Raw genomic sequence first — 15288 nt, 5'->3', positions numbered from 1 at the left:
TGTTCATGCCATACATCTTTTTCTTCAGATAACCATTGTAAAGCAGATCTTCCTTGCTTGATGAAACATTTCTTCATCCAGATGTGATGGTATTCTGCCCAGGGAGGTAAACTGTTGGACTAAACCCAGCTGTGTTTTCTCAATGAACATTGTTGGTTGTGCATTAGACTCTGACTGGAATATAGCTTCAATCTTCTTCAAACTGATGGGTACTACAATTCCTGGCTGCAAGCGCAAGATGATTCACCTTGGACTGAAAGTCGAAAACATTTACAACACAGAAGGAGTCCAGTTATGTAGTTACATTTGTGTTGACTCTCTGAAAGACCTATGCGGTTGGTTCTATTCCCATACCTGTCTGTAAATTTTCATGATTTAAAAATATTTATTCATTTCCCATTTAAAAGTTATTATGGGTCCTGCTTTCATCACAGTATTTGGTAGGCAATTCCACAATTCTTTGGACCCTCCACATTTGCTCTTGTGGTGATGAACTTAAACATTCGCCTCATGAATCTGAACTTCTCTTATCAAATCTACTTTTAACCTTCTCCTTCCAGTGAAAATAATTGGTTTCTCTGGTCCAGGAACATAATTCAAGGCTTTTATAGCTGTTATAAACAAGGGTTTGTCATGAGCAGAATTCTCCCTAGCCTCCACCAGGTTCAAAGGCAGGTGTGGGGGGAGAGGCCCAAAGACTGTTTTCAGTTTGGTATGAATTTGCAGCAGGATCTTTCACTAATGTCGGCCATGGTGGATCAGGGAACCTGCTGCAGGTCAGCGTGAAACTCATTCCCATCCTGCTAACTGGATGCTGAAGGTGTGATCACCCACTCCTGATACTCACAGCACCAGCAGAGAAACACACTGGTGCAAAATGTGTTTGGGTTAACTTAGCATGCAGATGTTGGGGCTTACCTGAACAATGCTTGGGACTGTCTCCATAGCTCAGGATGGAGGCCGCTAGCAACCCTGGAACTACACAGCACTGGGGAGGGAGGACAACTACAGGTGTATCATCCAGATTCAATGTACTAGAGGGATTCCATCTTCCAGCCTCCGAATATTCCTGGAAATCCAACTTCTTTTCCAGGAGGCTCATCTTCTGGTCTCAGAGTGCTCCCAGAGATCCATCTTCATTTTCTGGAGGTCTACCTTTTTCAATAGTAGGCCAATGATTTTGGGCGACTTCCCAAAATGGCACCCAGATAGGATGACAGATGGACTACACCTCATCGCGCCTGCTCCAACACGGGATACGGTGTAAAACATCTGGTTGCACAATTAGTGATGTCAGGGCTGGATGGTTTGGCATGTTTGGATGATCTCCACAGTGGGAAACACTCCACATTTTGGCCTTCACCACAGGATTTAGTCCCTACGTGGGAGAATGCTGCTGCATGGTGTAGAAATCTTGCCTAAAATAGGGTGTCTAAAACTGGTCACAATATTTTAACTGCACCTAATCAATAGTTTGCATAGATTTAGTATTTCTTCCTTGATTGTTTAAATTCTGTGGTCCCATTATAAATCCAACAAATCCATATCTGTTTCTTGCAATTTTATCAACTTTCTTTCCCTAGTCAGGCTCCTATCGTCCACCCGCCATAAACCTGAACTCACCCAAAACCCCGATGCCCATATTTTAACTTGTAGCAAATGTTGTTCCCCTATTACCCTTTTTGTAGTTCACCTACAAAAGCTTCTGATCTGGTCACGCCTCAATTTTACAATTCTCATCACTTCTTGGTTTTATCCTTCCCAATCTCTGTAACCTCCTCCAGCCCCTCCCAACCCTTGAAGATCTCTACCCTCTTCCAAATCTGGCAACTTTGACAGACTCTTTTCCACATTCTTCCATCGGGAAAAAGATACAAAAGTCTGAGGTTATATACCAACTGACTCCAGAACAGCTTCTTCCCTGCTGCCACCAGACCTTTGAATGGACCTACCTTATATTAAGGTGATCTTTCTCTACACCCTTGCTATGACTGTGACACTACATTCTGCACCCTCTCCTTTCCTTCTCCCCAATATACTCTTTGAATGGTATGCTTCATCTGTATAGCGCTCAAGAAACAATATTTTTCACTATAAACCAATACATACTACAATAATAAATCAAATCAACTTGAGAATCTGTAATTTTAAATGCCTGTCTTTGGTGGCTGTGATTTCAATAGCTTTTACCTCAGGCTCTGAAATTTCTTCCCGAAGCTTCATCACCTCTATAACCTCCTTTAAAAACCCTTCATAAAACTTATCTCTTAGAACAAATATTAGCTCACCTGTCCTATTACCGTCTTAAGTGGCTTGGTGTCAAATTTTATTTGGTAACAGTCCCATGAAGTACCTTAGGGTTGTTTACACATTAAAGGTGCTATGTAAATGCAACTGTTGTCCTTACACTTTTAAAGACTCAATTTTTTTAAACCTAAAACCTCTTTACTTCTCTACATTGAAAAAACATTGTGATTTTGTTTTTGCACGTTCTCTTTGATTTTCCTTCCAAAATGGATCACTCCGCATTTCGCAGCAATAAATTTCATTCAATGGCCAGAATTTTCCGGCCGTTCAATGCCGGCGGAATTCTCCGGTCCTGCCAGCGGCTTGTGCATTCCCCGCTGGCGTGGGGTGACTTCCATGGGAATTCCCGTAGACAGCAGTGGGACCCAAAAATTCTGCCACGAGCAAACAACGCGCCGCCTCCCATCGGCGGGAAGCTTGTGGCTGGGAAGCCAGAGAACCTCACCCAATGTCTTTCAGCTCAGTCTGCTGAGCTGCCAACATCTTCCATGAAGATGCTTTCAGTCCCTTCATAGTTAACCATGCCCCCTCTCTTCACATGGTTTAGAAATTTTGATCCAGTGTCCCCAGCGTAAAAGAACAGATAATTTAAATATGCTGAGGGGAGAAACAACTTGTATCTGGCCGCAGTCATCTGCAAGCAAATGTTCTGGAAAATGGGCTCTTTAATTTTGGTCTTTGCTTGATCTGTTTAAATTGAACAGTCAGTTTCCTAACTGCTCCAACTGGATATACACTTCCTCCCAGGGATTTGGCATGACTTCCTTCATCATAGGCAGTAAAGATGAGGAGCAAAACATATCCTTGTTTGACTCTGCTACTGTTAATAATCATTCATCTCATTACAGAACTACTGAATCACATTAAAAAGCTTGTCAGCCAAACCTGACTTGGAGCCTTTTCAGTCTCAATCTGCTAATGGTACCAAAGGCTTATATCAGGTCGGTGAAGACCACAAATCAACCCTTGCTTTCCTGTTCAGATTTCTCCTGAGATTAGCTTACAATGAAAACCATGCTGGGTAGTTTATCTGGAATAAGCTTTGCGTTAGCTTATTAGTGTCACAAGTAGGCTTACATTAACACTGCAATGAAGTTGGTGTGAAAATCCCACGGTCGCCACACTCTGGAGCCTGTTCGGGTACACTGAGGGAGAACTTAGCCTGGCTAATGCAGCTAACCAGCACTGTGGGAGGAAACCAGAGCATCCAGAGGAAACCCACATACACATGGGGAGAAAGTGCAGACTCCACACAGACAGTGACCCAAGCGCTGGCACTGTGAGGCAGCAGTGCTAACCACTGTGCCACCATGCCGTAACCAATTCCAGGAAGGCCTTTGGCTGAGATGGTTGCGTTGGCAAAAACCTTCCGACAGGAGATAGGACAGTCTATCACGCTGCTCTCCACATTCAGACTAGTCTCTCTTAGATTAGCCCTGAGTGGCAACAAATGTATCCTTTAGTTCTGGAGGAATTGCTTCATTATGGACTAGCTTAAATGTTCTGAAGTGGTATTTTGTAATGACTGAACATGGGACCTTGTATAAGTCAGTTGGAAAGCCATTTGAGTTTTGTCTCTTGCCATATTTAATATTATGATTATATCACTGTTGATTTATGGCATTGTGTACATTGTTAAAAGTGATGAATGACATTAGCTAGTCATGTTGGTCTGGAATTTTGACTTAAAGACATATCATTAGTGATTAATGTACTTATTTTGGTGATGCACATTTATCCATGGATCAGGCCAAATAATTACTTTTCAAATCAAAATGTCCAATGTGAAATAAATCTAGACAGGTTCAACCAAATACCTACTGGTACACACATCCACACATTCTGGTCAATGAGTAATATTGAAGCATTATGGTATGTTGGGATACACTTGTGAAGTAGAGTCATAGAGGTTTATAGTATGGAAACAGGCCCTTCGGCCCAACTTGTCCATGCTGCCCTTTTGTTTAAGCCCCTAAGCTAGTCCCAACTGCCCATGTTTGGTCCATATCCCTGTATACCAATTTTACCTATGTGACTCTCTAAATGTTGTTTTAAAGACAAAATTGTACCACGTCTACTGCTACCTCTGGTGGCTTGTTCCTGACACGCACCATCCTCTGTATGAAAATATTGCCCCTCTGATCCCTTTTGTATCTCTTCCCTCTCACCTTAAACCTATGCCCTCTAGTTTTAGACTCCCCTACTTTTGGGAAAAGATATTGACTATCTAGCTGATCCATGCCCCTCATTATTTTGTCAACCTCTATAAGATCACCCCTAAGCCTCCTACACTCCAGAGAAAAAAGTCCCAGTCTTTTCAGCCTCTCCTCATATCTCAAACCTTCAAGGGATGGTAACATCCCAGTAAATCTTTTCTGCACTCTTTCTAGTTTAATAATATTCTATTTCTACAGTATTCTATTATAGAAAATTCTAGTCTGATATTTGGACTGAGGTGGGTTATAGAGGGATACTTATCCTGCACTGGGTCTGGGGGTACTTGCAGTTGACATGTGACGACAAGGCTAGGCCTCCTGCATTCACTTCACTCAATAAAAAATTTGTTCAAAACTTTGATAAAACATTGTGTGTATCTTACTTGCTCCAAAACACAAGCATTTATAAATAACAAATTGCACTTCTGAGTAGAAAATGGGTGTGTGGAGGTCTTTAATTAAACATTCATTGTTCTTTACCAGACTGGATGGTCACAATTTTTTTAATCACAAGACACTCACTGAAGAAGTATGCACCATATTCTTAAAGCAAAATATTCTCAGCTATTGTGTAGGATTTTTTACACCAGCATTCAAAAGAACAATAAAAAGTTTATTTTAATTTTCAAGAAGGCTAGAATTATCATCTAACAAGAGGTTGGTCATGTGGAGGTTTGAAAGGCCGACGATGAAGTAAATATATACATCTGAGCGTTGCCTGCCTTCAACAATGACTCACCATTTTAAACTGTCTCTTTCAGGTATTCTATCTGTAACCCACATGCAAAAGTACATCTACAACAAGGCACCAATTTATCTCTGTGCTGGGGGAGGGCTTTGCTTAAATCTCTCGTAGTCTAACCCAGCCAGTCTTTGTTGTTTCTCTTTGTGAGTGTGAATAAGTGAAGCCCTCTTATCAAAGGCAGATTAAGAGGTGAATTACGTGATGTAACATCTCTTTTCCTGCCACGTAAACACAAACCACAGATAAGACAGGTCTTATTATCCCAACACCACCTCTTGTAAAGAAAAAGTAGTATGCTTTATATCTGGGCACAAGAGAAGGACATTGAAGTGTTTTGGCTTTGATTTTATTGCAAAATATTAAAGAAAGAGATACTAACTAAACTCTCTATCGACCCAAAAGTGCTGTTGTCATGGTGACCATCACACAACTATTTTAACCATTGCCAATTCTACAGATTTGTTTTGGCTGCCTACTCGACAGATTTCTGTCTGACCGTGAGTGGAACCCAAAAGGACAACATAGCCAATGCATACCGTCTTGTTCAGTCTTTGTCATCTCTTCGAGCTTCTTCTGTTTCAGTGTGTCCACCACGTCAGCTAAGCTTCCTTTGCGGCGCTCAGGTGTTCCAAAGACTGCACCAGTCATCATGTCGCTACGTTCACGGGCCCCTTCGTCTGGCTTATGTGGTGAGGTAGTTGCATTGCGGAAGGAGTACAGAGAACAGACTTTGTTGTTGTCAGAATCCTATTAGAAAGGGAGGAAAGGAATATGGTGACACAGTCGCACTCAGCATTGAATCCGGATAGTCAAAGGATCTTCTACAATGCTTTATTCCCCTTGAACTTCCCCCCCCCCACCCCCCAATTTTCCTCTGTCCCTTCCCTTACTACTATCCTCAGCTAAGCGAAGCAAATGGTTCGGTGAACGTATATCTCCAAGGATATTCACGGCACTATTTTTTAATTACTTGCATGGTATTCAAAGGGCTTCTAACAGTAAAGTCTCCCTTCTTTCCCAAGGACAAGGCCAACAAAAGCTCTTGGAAACACATCAGTCCAGACATCAATTTGGAATGGAAATCAATGCAAGTTTCCAGCCTGGAGTCTAACCCTTACGATAGCTACCAAGTCAAGGCAATGTTGCGTCTGGTTTGACTGATTTAGTTACAAAACCCGTGCTGTTAAATGAAATCATAACTGCCTAACAGACAATTAGACACCAGAGGAACATCAAATCTGACAGGCTGTCAATTATTTTGATAGAAATAATGATCAGTATAACAGTGACAATGTGCAGTAGATTTTACTAATTTATCTAATAAAGCCTATCAATTATCGTATTTAAAAATTGCACTGAAGGTATCTAGGGGCAGATCATCATCACTGGAATAATGTCTTCCACTTTTATTCCTCGAACACAATATTGCACTCCTGAAATGTTGCCATGAGAATCTGTTTAGCTTCATAGTTCTATATCAAACAAAAGGCCAGTATGCTGCTGTCAATCTGTCCCTCTGTCACTTTACACATGTAATACTTTTAAAAATCTTCAAACAAATTGTATGCAAACTTAGCATGGTGAATAGGTGAATAACTCAGGAAAATATAGTGTTAGCTCAGAACAGTGAGCCACCTCATCAGATAAATAGGGACGGCACAGTGGTTAGCACTGCTGCCTCACAGCACTAGGCACCCGGGTTCAATTCCCAGCATGGGTCACTGTCTGTGCGCAGTATGCACGGTTTCCTCCGGGTGCTCCGCTTTCCTCCCACAGTCCAAAAGACGTGCTGTTTGGTGCATTGGCCGTGCTAAATTCTCCCGCAGTGTACCTGAACAGGCGCTGGAGTGTGGCAATTGGAGGATTTTCACAACAATTTCATTGTGGTACTACTGTAAGCCTACTTGTGACACTAATAAATAAACTTTAAAAAAAACTCCAAACTTTAAAAATAGTACTGGGGTGAAGGTTTTCATCCCCAAATTTCTCCATTCATAATCACTCCACAATCAAGGTTGACTATGTTGACAGCAAAAAGCATTTATAATGACGTGGTACACAAATGTGAGCTACATTCTCTAGGGTATGCTTCATTAGGTCTCTTGTGGAACTTGAAATAAAATTAGCACAATTCTCATTACTTTAATGCCACAAAAGTATTGTGAAATTGTACTAGGACAGGAGATGTAAGAAGAAGCTTTATTGGCAAGCAACACGGATGGGATTTTGTCATTCATGAGAAGTTCCAAGAATATTTCCTTTTAGATAAATTATGAGGGGTGAATTTTCTACAGTCCTGACATTTCCTCCGAATTTAACAACGTTTTCAACACGGCCCTTGCCTCACCACACCCCTCAAAGTGAGAATCGAAGCAGACACATAGGTTTCTGCTGGTATACCCACATATAGATTGAAGGAATGGTGTTCTTTGACACTAAAACCAAGCCAAATGTTGCATCTTTCATGTGAGGTTAGGAGAAGTAACACAAGAAGTAGCAAGTGCCACTAAGTTCCACTCTATGAAGAGTGTCTAAGAATTGTTGTGAGCAACATGAAGTATTACAAAACAGATCGTTCTAATCCTCAGAATAGAACCCCTAACTATTTGATTTTGAATATATTTTGTTGGTTGGTTTGTTGAGGTCTATTGAGAGGGGAACTATGCAGAACTTTACTGTGCCCTGCAGGCACACTCCCTGACTAGACCTGGCGACGATGTCGGCAGAGTGCATCTGTTCTCACTGTGTGTTTGCCTGCTGACATATGTGGAGCAGCCAGTTAACATAAGATTGTGCATTATCGCCAGGAGCTGGTTGAATAAACTGAGCCAGTAAGAGACAGGAGGGAGGAAACTAAGCCATTTGCATTGAAATCGCAGCACTCTCATCTCCGAGTCAGTAGGTTGTGGGTTCAGGTTCCACATTAGAAACTTGAGCAAAAATATCCAGGCCAGCACTTCAGGGACTGTTGGAGGTGCCATCTCTTAGATTGTACATTAAGTTGAGGTTCCATCTGCCCTTTCAGATGAACATAAAAAATCCCATGGCACTTCACAAAAAGTAGCAAGGTAGTTCTCCATGGTGTCCTCATGTGATGATGCATTTTTGTTACTTCACTAGTGAACAAAGAAGGATTTATTATCAAGTCACATAAAGCAGCATATTTTCAGCTAATTCCAAAATACCTAGGACAACTCTTCCCCTTAGGGTGATTCCCCAATCTGTCACCCAGGCCAGATGACACTTACTCTGCTATGTTGCCCTTAAGGGGACAATCACCATACCTGGCCAATATTATCTTCCTCAGCCAACATCATCAACCAACAGATCTTCTGGTTATTACCACATTCCTGTTTTATGGGAACTTGCTGTATACAAATTGGCTGTCGTTTCCCCATATCACAGCAGTTACACATTATTGGCTATAAAGCATTTTGAACATAGGAACACATAAGAAATACGGACAGGAGTAAACTGTACAATCCTCCAAATCTGCTCCACCATTCAATAAGTTCATGGCTGATCTTTTGTCCGAGTTCCATCGTCCCACACTATCCCCTTTGCATCCAAAAAGTTATCTGTCTTGAATATACTCAAAATTGTGCATCCACAGCTCTCCAGAGCAGAGGATTTCAAATAAATTTCTCCTCTGCTCAGTCCTAAGTAGCTAATCTCTTATTTCAAGACTATGATCCACAATTCTAGACTCCCCAACCAAGAAAAATCATCCTTCTAGCATCAACACTAACAAGCACATTATGAATTTTATATGTTTCAGTTACATCACATCTTATTCTTTTTAATTCTGGAGAATATAAGCCTGGCTTACTTAATTGCTCTTCCTAATACAATCACCTCCTCCTAGAAAAAGCCTGGTAAATGTATGTATCACACCCTCTAAGGAAAGTGCATCTTGTCTTAGGGAAAGAGATCAACATTGTACACAGTACTCCAGGTGTAGTCTCATCCTATATAATTCCAATCAGCCTTCTTTTCTCTTATACTCTAATCCCATCTCATTTTCTTTCCTGATTTCTTGTTGAAACTGAATGTTAACTTTTCTGTGATTCATGTACAAGGATACCCAGGTTCCTCTGAATACCAACATTTCCCAGTTCTCTCCATTTAAAAAAACATTCTGCTTTTTTATTTTCTAACTGAAGTGAATAAATTCATACTTTCCACCCATTTATTTCTACTCTCTGGTATTCATCTATTAACAATGCTCAATTCATACCAACATACTATCCTAATCCTCAGTGATCCCTATTTCTGAGTAATAATTCTTGTCTGGGAGTTTAATTAAATGATCTTTGAAAATTCAAACACATTACTTCCACTAGTCCCCACTTGTCCACCTTGCTTGTTAGAAACGCAAAGAACCATAATGCTGAAGGAGACCATTTGGTCCATTGAGGCTGCACTGATTCTCCAAAAGAGCATGCCACCCAGGTCCATCCCCTGCCTTACCCCCACATTACCATGGCTAATCCACCTAGCCTATACACCTTTGGACATTAAGGAGCAATGCAACATTACCACTCCATCTAACCTGCACACAGCTGGACTCTGGGAGGAAACCAGAGCACCTGGTTGAAAAACCTACATAGACACCAGGAGAGCATGTAAGCTCCATACATACAGTCACCCAAGGCTAGAATCGAACCTGGGTTACTATGCCACCCCAATACAAGTAAGAAATCTTTAATAAAACACATGCTAAGATTTAGCATTCAAAATTTTAAGGGGAAGCATTAATCTAAACAGTAAACATCATCTTTTCTGTCCATCTTCACCACATTTTCAACAAGCCTACTTCAATTACTGTGCCGCATAAATCGGGGAGATTCTAACCTTACTGTTTGGTGATATCAACACAAAGACAATTGCAGCATGGTTTCCCTAGCTTTAATTGCACTTGCAATCCGCTAGCTGTCCCTCAGTACAAACAAGTGCTTCTTCAGTTCAAGGCAGCACCCTCCCACATGTGTAATATTACTTAGTTAATTAGAAAGAGCTTATTTCTGCCCAGATTGGTGTGGGTTTCTCCTCTACTACTGAACAGTCCTATCATTTGCAACCACAGGGATATTACATAGACCCTCAAAGTACAAACAACTACAGACATCTTGGGATAATTTCTAACCAGAGACACATCTTTTAATTAGCTTTATTTTAAATATTTTAATTAAAGAGTATTAATTACACCATGAAACGGGAGTTCTATCATAGTTGTTGTTCAGTTAGATGACAGTGATGCATTGACAAAATCTCTGGGGTTTATGACCCTCCATCAGCATAAACCTATATTTAAACCAGAATGTCATGAACCTAGAAGTTAGTTGGTTTGTACTGCATCTGGCTTTCTTTTGCCAGATAAATCCTTCTTTCAGCTTAGCATTTGAAGGGGGGAGCACATGACAAGCAGATGCAGTTCAGACGTACAGTTCGACATCTTACCATCAAAGGATATTGTGCCATTACAAGTGTCACAAGTAGGCTTACATTAACACTGCAAAGAAGTTACAGTGAAAATCCTCTATTGCCACACTCTAGCGCCTGTTCGGGTACACAGAGGGAGAATTTAGCACAGCCAATGTGCCTAACCAGCACGTCTTTTTGGACTGTGGGAGGAAACTGGAGGAAACTCACGTAGACACAGGGAGAAGTGCTGATTCCACACAGACAGTGACCCAAGGCGGGAATCAAACCTGGGTCCCTGGCACTGTAAGGCAGCAGTGTTAACCACTGTGCCACCCTGCTGCCCATTCATACCCAAAGTAGGCTTGTTATAGGCTCAGCCTCAGCAATGATTCTGTCCTCTGCAAAGCGATGGATGTCACTGATGAACTATGTAATGCAAAGATGTTATTCTGAAGCAATGCCAAAGTTCCTTTCAAGATTCCAGGGTCTAAACAACTTTTGCTGCAAGTAATTTAACATTATTAGGTAGATGTACAGGCACCTCAAGTGTCCAGTCTCTTGTTGCTGGGCCTTTAAGAGTTTTGAGTTAACTTATAAAAGATTGAACATTGAGAAGACCAATTAAAGAAAGGAGGAGAGGGGTTGGCCATAAGCCAAGATAGATAATCCTTTTAAACATGCAGGAATGCAGTAAGCCTAACGTGAATGTTGGCTGATTTGCTGCACGATTCATATTACACATACTGCACATCCTAGTCAGGAGATTATTTCACCAGTGAACCCACACCATCTCTACCCCTCAGTCTCTGTACTGGGTAAATGAGGATAGTATTTTGTTTAAGTCCTTTGACGTGTGAGGCTTTTATTATTGTTTTGCATTGTAAATCAAACACCAAGGGGGATACAAAATGACTTGTGTGTTCACATTCAAGAACCATTTTTCAAATTTATTGGCAGATATTCAGAAAAGTAACCCACACCACAATGGACACTCACAGACACGAGCTGTTAATCAACACGTCTACCTGACTCACTGCCCCAGTACAGAAGTACAGTTTACAATAGGTTTGTCAAGGTAACAAGCCTTTGAAGTGACATCTCCAGAATTACCAACTGCCATTATCCTTTAATCTCTTTCATTAAGCAGAAGGTTGCAAAATGACATGCATATCCAAATATTAACATTTAGGGTATTGTGGTTAGAAGTGAGAGGAAAAAAATCAAAACTACAGTTAATTTCATTGCTATTTATAATAACTGCCATGGCGTCTTCAGATTTAGCAATGCAGATAAAAGAGGCCCAGCAGTTGAGACATTTTACCCAAAACATGGCACTGTTGCAGTCCAGTATCTCCTAATTCACTCCTAACACTCATATGGTCCCAGTGGCCTTTGTGGTGTTACATTTTATCCAAGAAACGGTGTCTAGAAATTCAGATGATTGACAAGATATCAGAAAAATCCCACTTTTTCCAAATAACTTGTAAAGTCAACAGGACTTAAGCCAATAGCCCCAAGGGTGGGGGCGGGGGCGGGGAGTGGGGGGGTGCAGGGGCGAACAATCAAAATTTGTTTTCCAATGTCACATTGCATACGTCTGCCTTCCAAGTTCTGCCACAATGAAGTGGTGTTAACCTCCAATGTCACATTGAGGACATAAGCTAAATGATCGCTGTCACAATAAATTGGCCTTAACTTCTCTCTAAAGCAGTCTATCAAAGCGAGGACAGCGCTTGCCATGGAGTATGGCAAAGAGGTTGCTGGTGGAGTTTTTTAAACAACAAAAAGTTGCTATGTTGCACTTACGAAACAATGCTGACTGACCAGGAAGTTCTCTCACTCTTACCACCTACCATAGGGGCACCAGATAGAACTTAAATCAATCTGTTTCAACACCTTATGAACACACCTTCCCCGGTCATCACATCCTGAAGGAAGGCTTAAACCTGGAGCTTCTAGCTCAGAGATAGGGATTCCAACAGTGCGTCCACAAGACCTCCTCCCCCTTCTAACATTACTGGAAAGACAATCCTAATACTTGCTGAACTAACTTATTCTTGTAAAATAAGTCAGTATTTGCACATAAAATGCACTTTAGGAGAATTTTTAAAATCCTAAACTTTGTCAAAACATTCATGATTTTTCTCTGTACTTACATCTACTGCCAGCAACACAGGAAAATTCGACTTGCAGGGGGATGTGTAGATACATATAATTTAAGAGCTATTACACAAATTAGAGAGAATATATTGCAAAGAAACAAGCCATTCAGTTCAACCAGTTCATGTGGTATTTACATCCCACTTGAGCATCTTCCCATCCTTTATCATCTAACTATATCAGGTAAACCCTCTATTCCTTTCTCCATTATACGCTTATCTCAATTCCCCTTAAATGCATTTATAATTGCCTCAACTACTCACTGTGCTAGCAACTTCCACATTCTCATCACTCCCTGGGTAAAGAGGTTTTTTCCTGATTTCACCATTTCATATTTTTTAGTCTTCCGCAGAATGTGGACACCGCTAGCTAGGTCAGCACTTCTTGTCCATCCCTCATTGCCCTCGAGAAGATGATGGTGAGCTGCCTTCTTGTGCACTTGCGGTTCAGGTGATGTAGGTACACCCACAGTGCTGTGTGGAATTTCCAGGAATTTGACCCAGCGACAATGAAGAAACAGTGATATAGTGCCAAATCAGGATGGTGTGCAGTTTGGAGGGAACCTGGCAGATGATGGTGTTGCGTTGCACCTGTTGCCTTGTCCTTCTAGATGGGAGAGGTTGGGGATTTGGAGGGAGCTGTCTAAGGAGCCTGGGTGAATTGCTGCAATGCATTTTGTAGATGGTACACAGAACTGCACTGTGAGTCAGTGCTGGAGGGAGTGAATATATAAGAGGTGCATGATATGCCAATCGAGCGGGCTGTGTAATCCTGGATGGTGTTGAGCTTCTTGAGTGTTGTTAAAGTTGCACTCAGCTAGACAAGTTTTTAGTATTCTATCACATTCCTGACTTCTAGCTTGTAGATAATGGACAGAGTTTGGTGGGATAAGAGGTCAGTTACTCACCACAGGATTCTTAATCCCTGACCTGCTCAGGTAGCCACAGTATTTATATGGCTAGTCCAGTTCAGTTTCTGGTCAGTGGTAGCCTTCAAAATGTTGACGGTTAACTTTGTGCTAAATTGGTATAGCATGTCCCAAGCAACTAATAACTGATCAAAACCATTCCAACTCATTTTGTATGGGATTCTCATAGTCGTCAGGAATGAATACTTGTTGGATAGAACTCCTGACCTACTGTGCGTGAACACAGAATTGTGGAGTGATGTAGCTATGTAGTGCCACATAACTTGGATGAATGAAGTGGGTGCTTACGGTTGTTCAAGACCTATCTTTATTGTAGTGACTACTTAAAATAAAATTCACCTTTTTATTTGAAGTATCATTTGGCCAATAATCTGTATTTATTTTAAATGACAAAAAGTGAAATTTTGTTGGTAATTCCAAGATTTAGAAGTCATTCGGTAAATTTGATTAGTTTAGGCTTCCTCCAAGGGGATCATTTCCAATGCCTCAATATTATTTTTATAATATGGCAGCTAAAAACCTACACAGCAATCTAATTATGGTCTGAGGTCAGATGCAAGTTTAGCACAGATTCTCTCCTTTACAATTCGAGCCATCTATAAATAAACCCCATCAGCTCATTTATCCTACATCAAATCAGCATTCATGATCAATGATTTCCAATGTATTCTTCATGCATTCACTAGACAGTAATACATCACAAAATGAGAAAAAGTGCTTAAATTCTCATTGCTACAGTCTCCAGTGGAAGTTACTGAAATAATGCTCTTTACATTGAAGAAGGGATCTCAAGTGTTTAACAATGCATTATCTTAGGACGGCATTTTAAAATTCAATGATTATAATGGCCAAAGAGAATGCTCAGACACAGTGGAAATAGTGGGTACATTGAGAGAAATATTTTAACACTGGCGCCAGGACAATTGAAGCTATTATACGTTATAATGTACCACTGGGAAACAGCTATTTAACTATATGCACAATAGGTAATACAATCACCCAAGTGTTGAAATTATATTGCCAGGGGGAAAATTCCAATGTTGTTAGATCAAGGTGTGCCAACTTAATCACTCCATTGTTCTAACAAAGAGTAAAATGTTAAAATACCTAATCGTATTTTAATGTTGAAAATGGCCTCTTAATTCATGAACAATTATATCAACACATATGACTTCCATAAAAATAATCCTTGCCAGTAAAATAGAAATAGCATTTTCACATAGGATACACATAGGATAGTGTATCTATATCGTAAGTGTTAACATTTTCTTAAAGTGGAGGAAAGTGTAAGCAAAGTGTTATGCATGCAAAATACTCCCCATTGTCGAGTAGCAAATGAATGTATGCAATTCCTTTCAAAGAAAATGTAATTTCCCACCACATTTTCAAGCCCCTAATTTAGGTTCTTTACCTAATAGAGCCATTCTGTTGATAGCACTGGTAGTAAGGAACCACCTGTGTCCCAGTTATGTGGACACCAACTTTACTGGTTACTAACCTTCTCCAAG

At 40.7% G+C, this 15288-nt stretch overlaps 1 protein-coding gene across 10 annotated transcripts in view; it reads right to left on the bottom strand.

The window, feature by feature from the left end:
- The window catches only part of sox6 (SRY-box transcription factor 6), a 615141-nt gene that overhangs the window by 322061 nt on the left and 277792 nt on the right, over positions 1-15288 (bottom strand). For all 10 annotated transcript variants that reach the window (XM_080190145.1, XM_080190148.1, XM_080190144.1 and 7 more), the window contains one exon: positions 5805-6015. In XM_080190145.1, the coding sequence (XP_080046271.1) occupies positions 5805-6015 (211 nt within the window). The remainder of the gene's footprint in view (positions 1-5804; positions 6016-15288) is intronic.

The sequence above is a fragment of the Carcharhinus amblyrhynchos genome, chromosome 6 (assembly GCF_965287045.1).
Source record: "Carcharhinus amblyrhynchos chromosome 6, sCarAmb.v2.hapA, whole genome shotgun sequence".
Classification (NCBI taxonomy): Eukaryota; Metazoa; Chordata; class Chondrichthyes; order Carcharhiniformes; family Carcharhinidae; genus Carcharhinus; species Carcharhinus amblyrhynchos.
The sequence above is the reverse complement of the archived record's forward strand: the minus strand, read 5'-3'. Positions and strand labels throughout refer to the sequence as shown.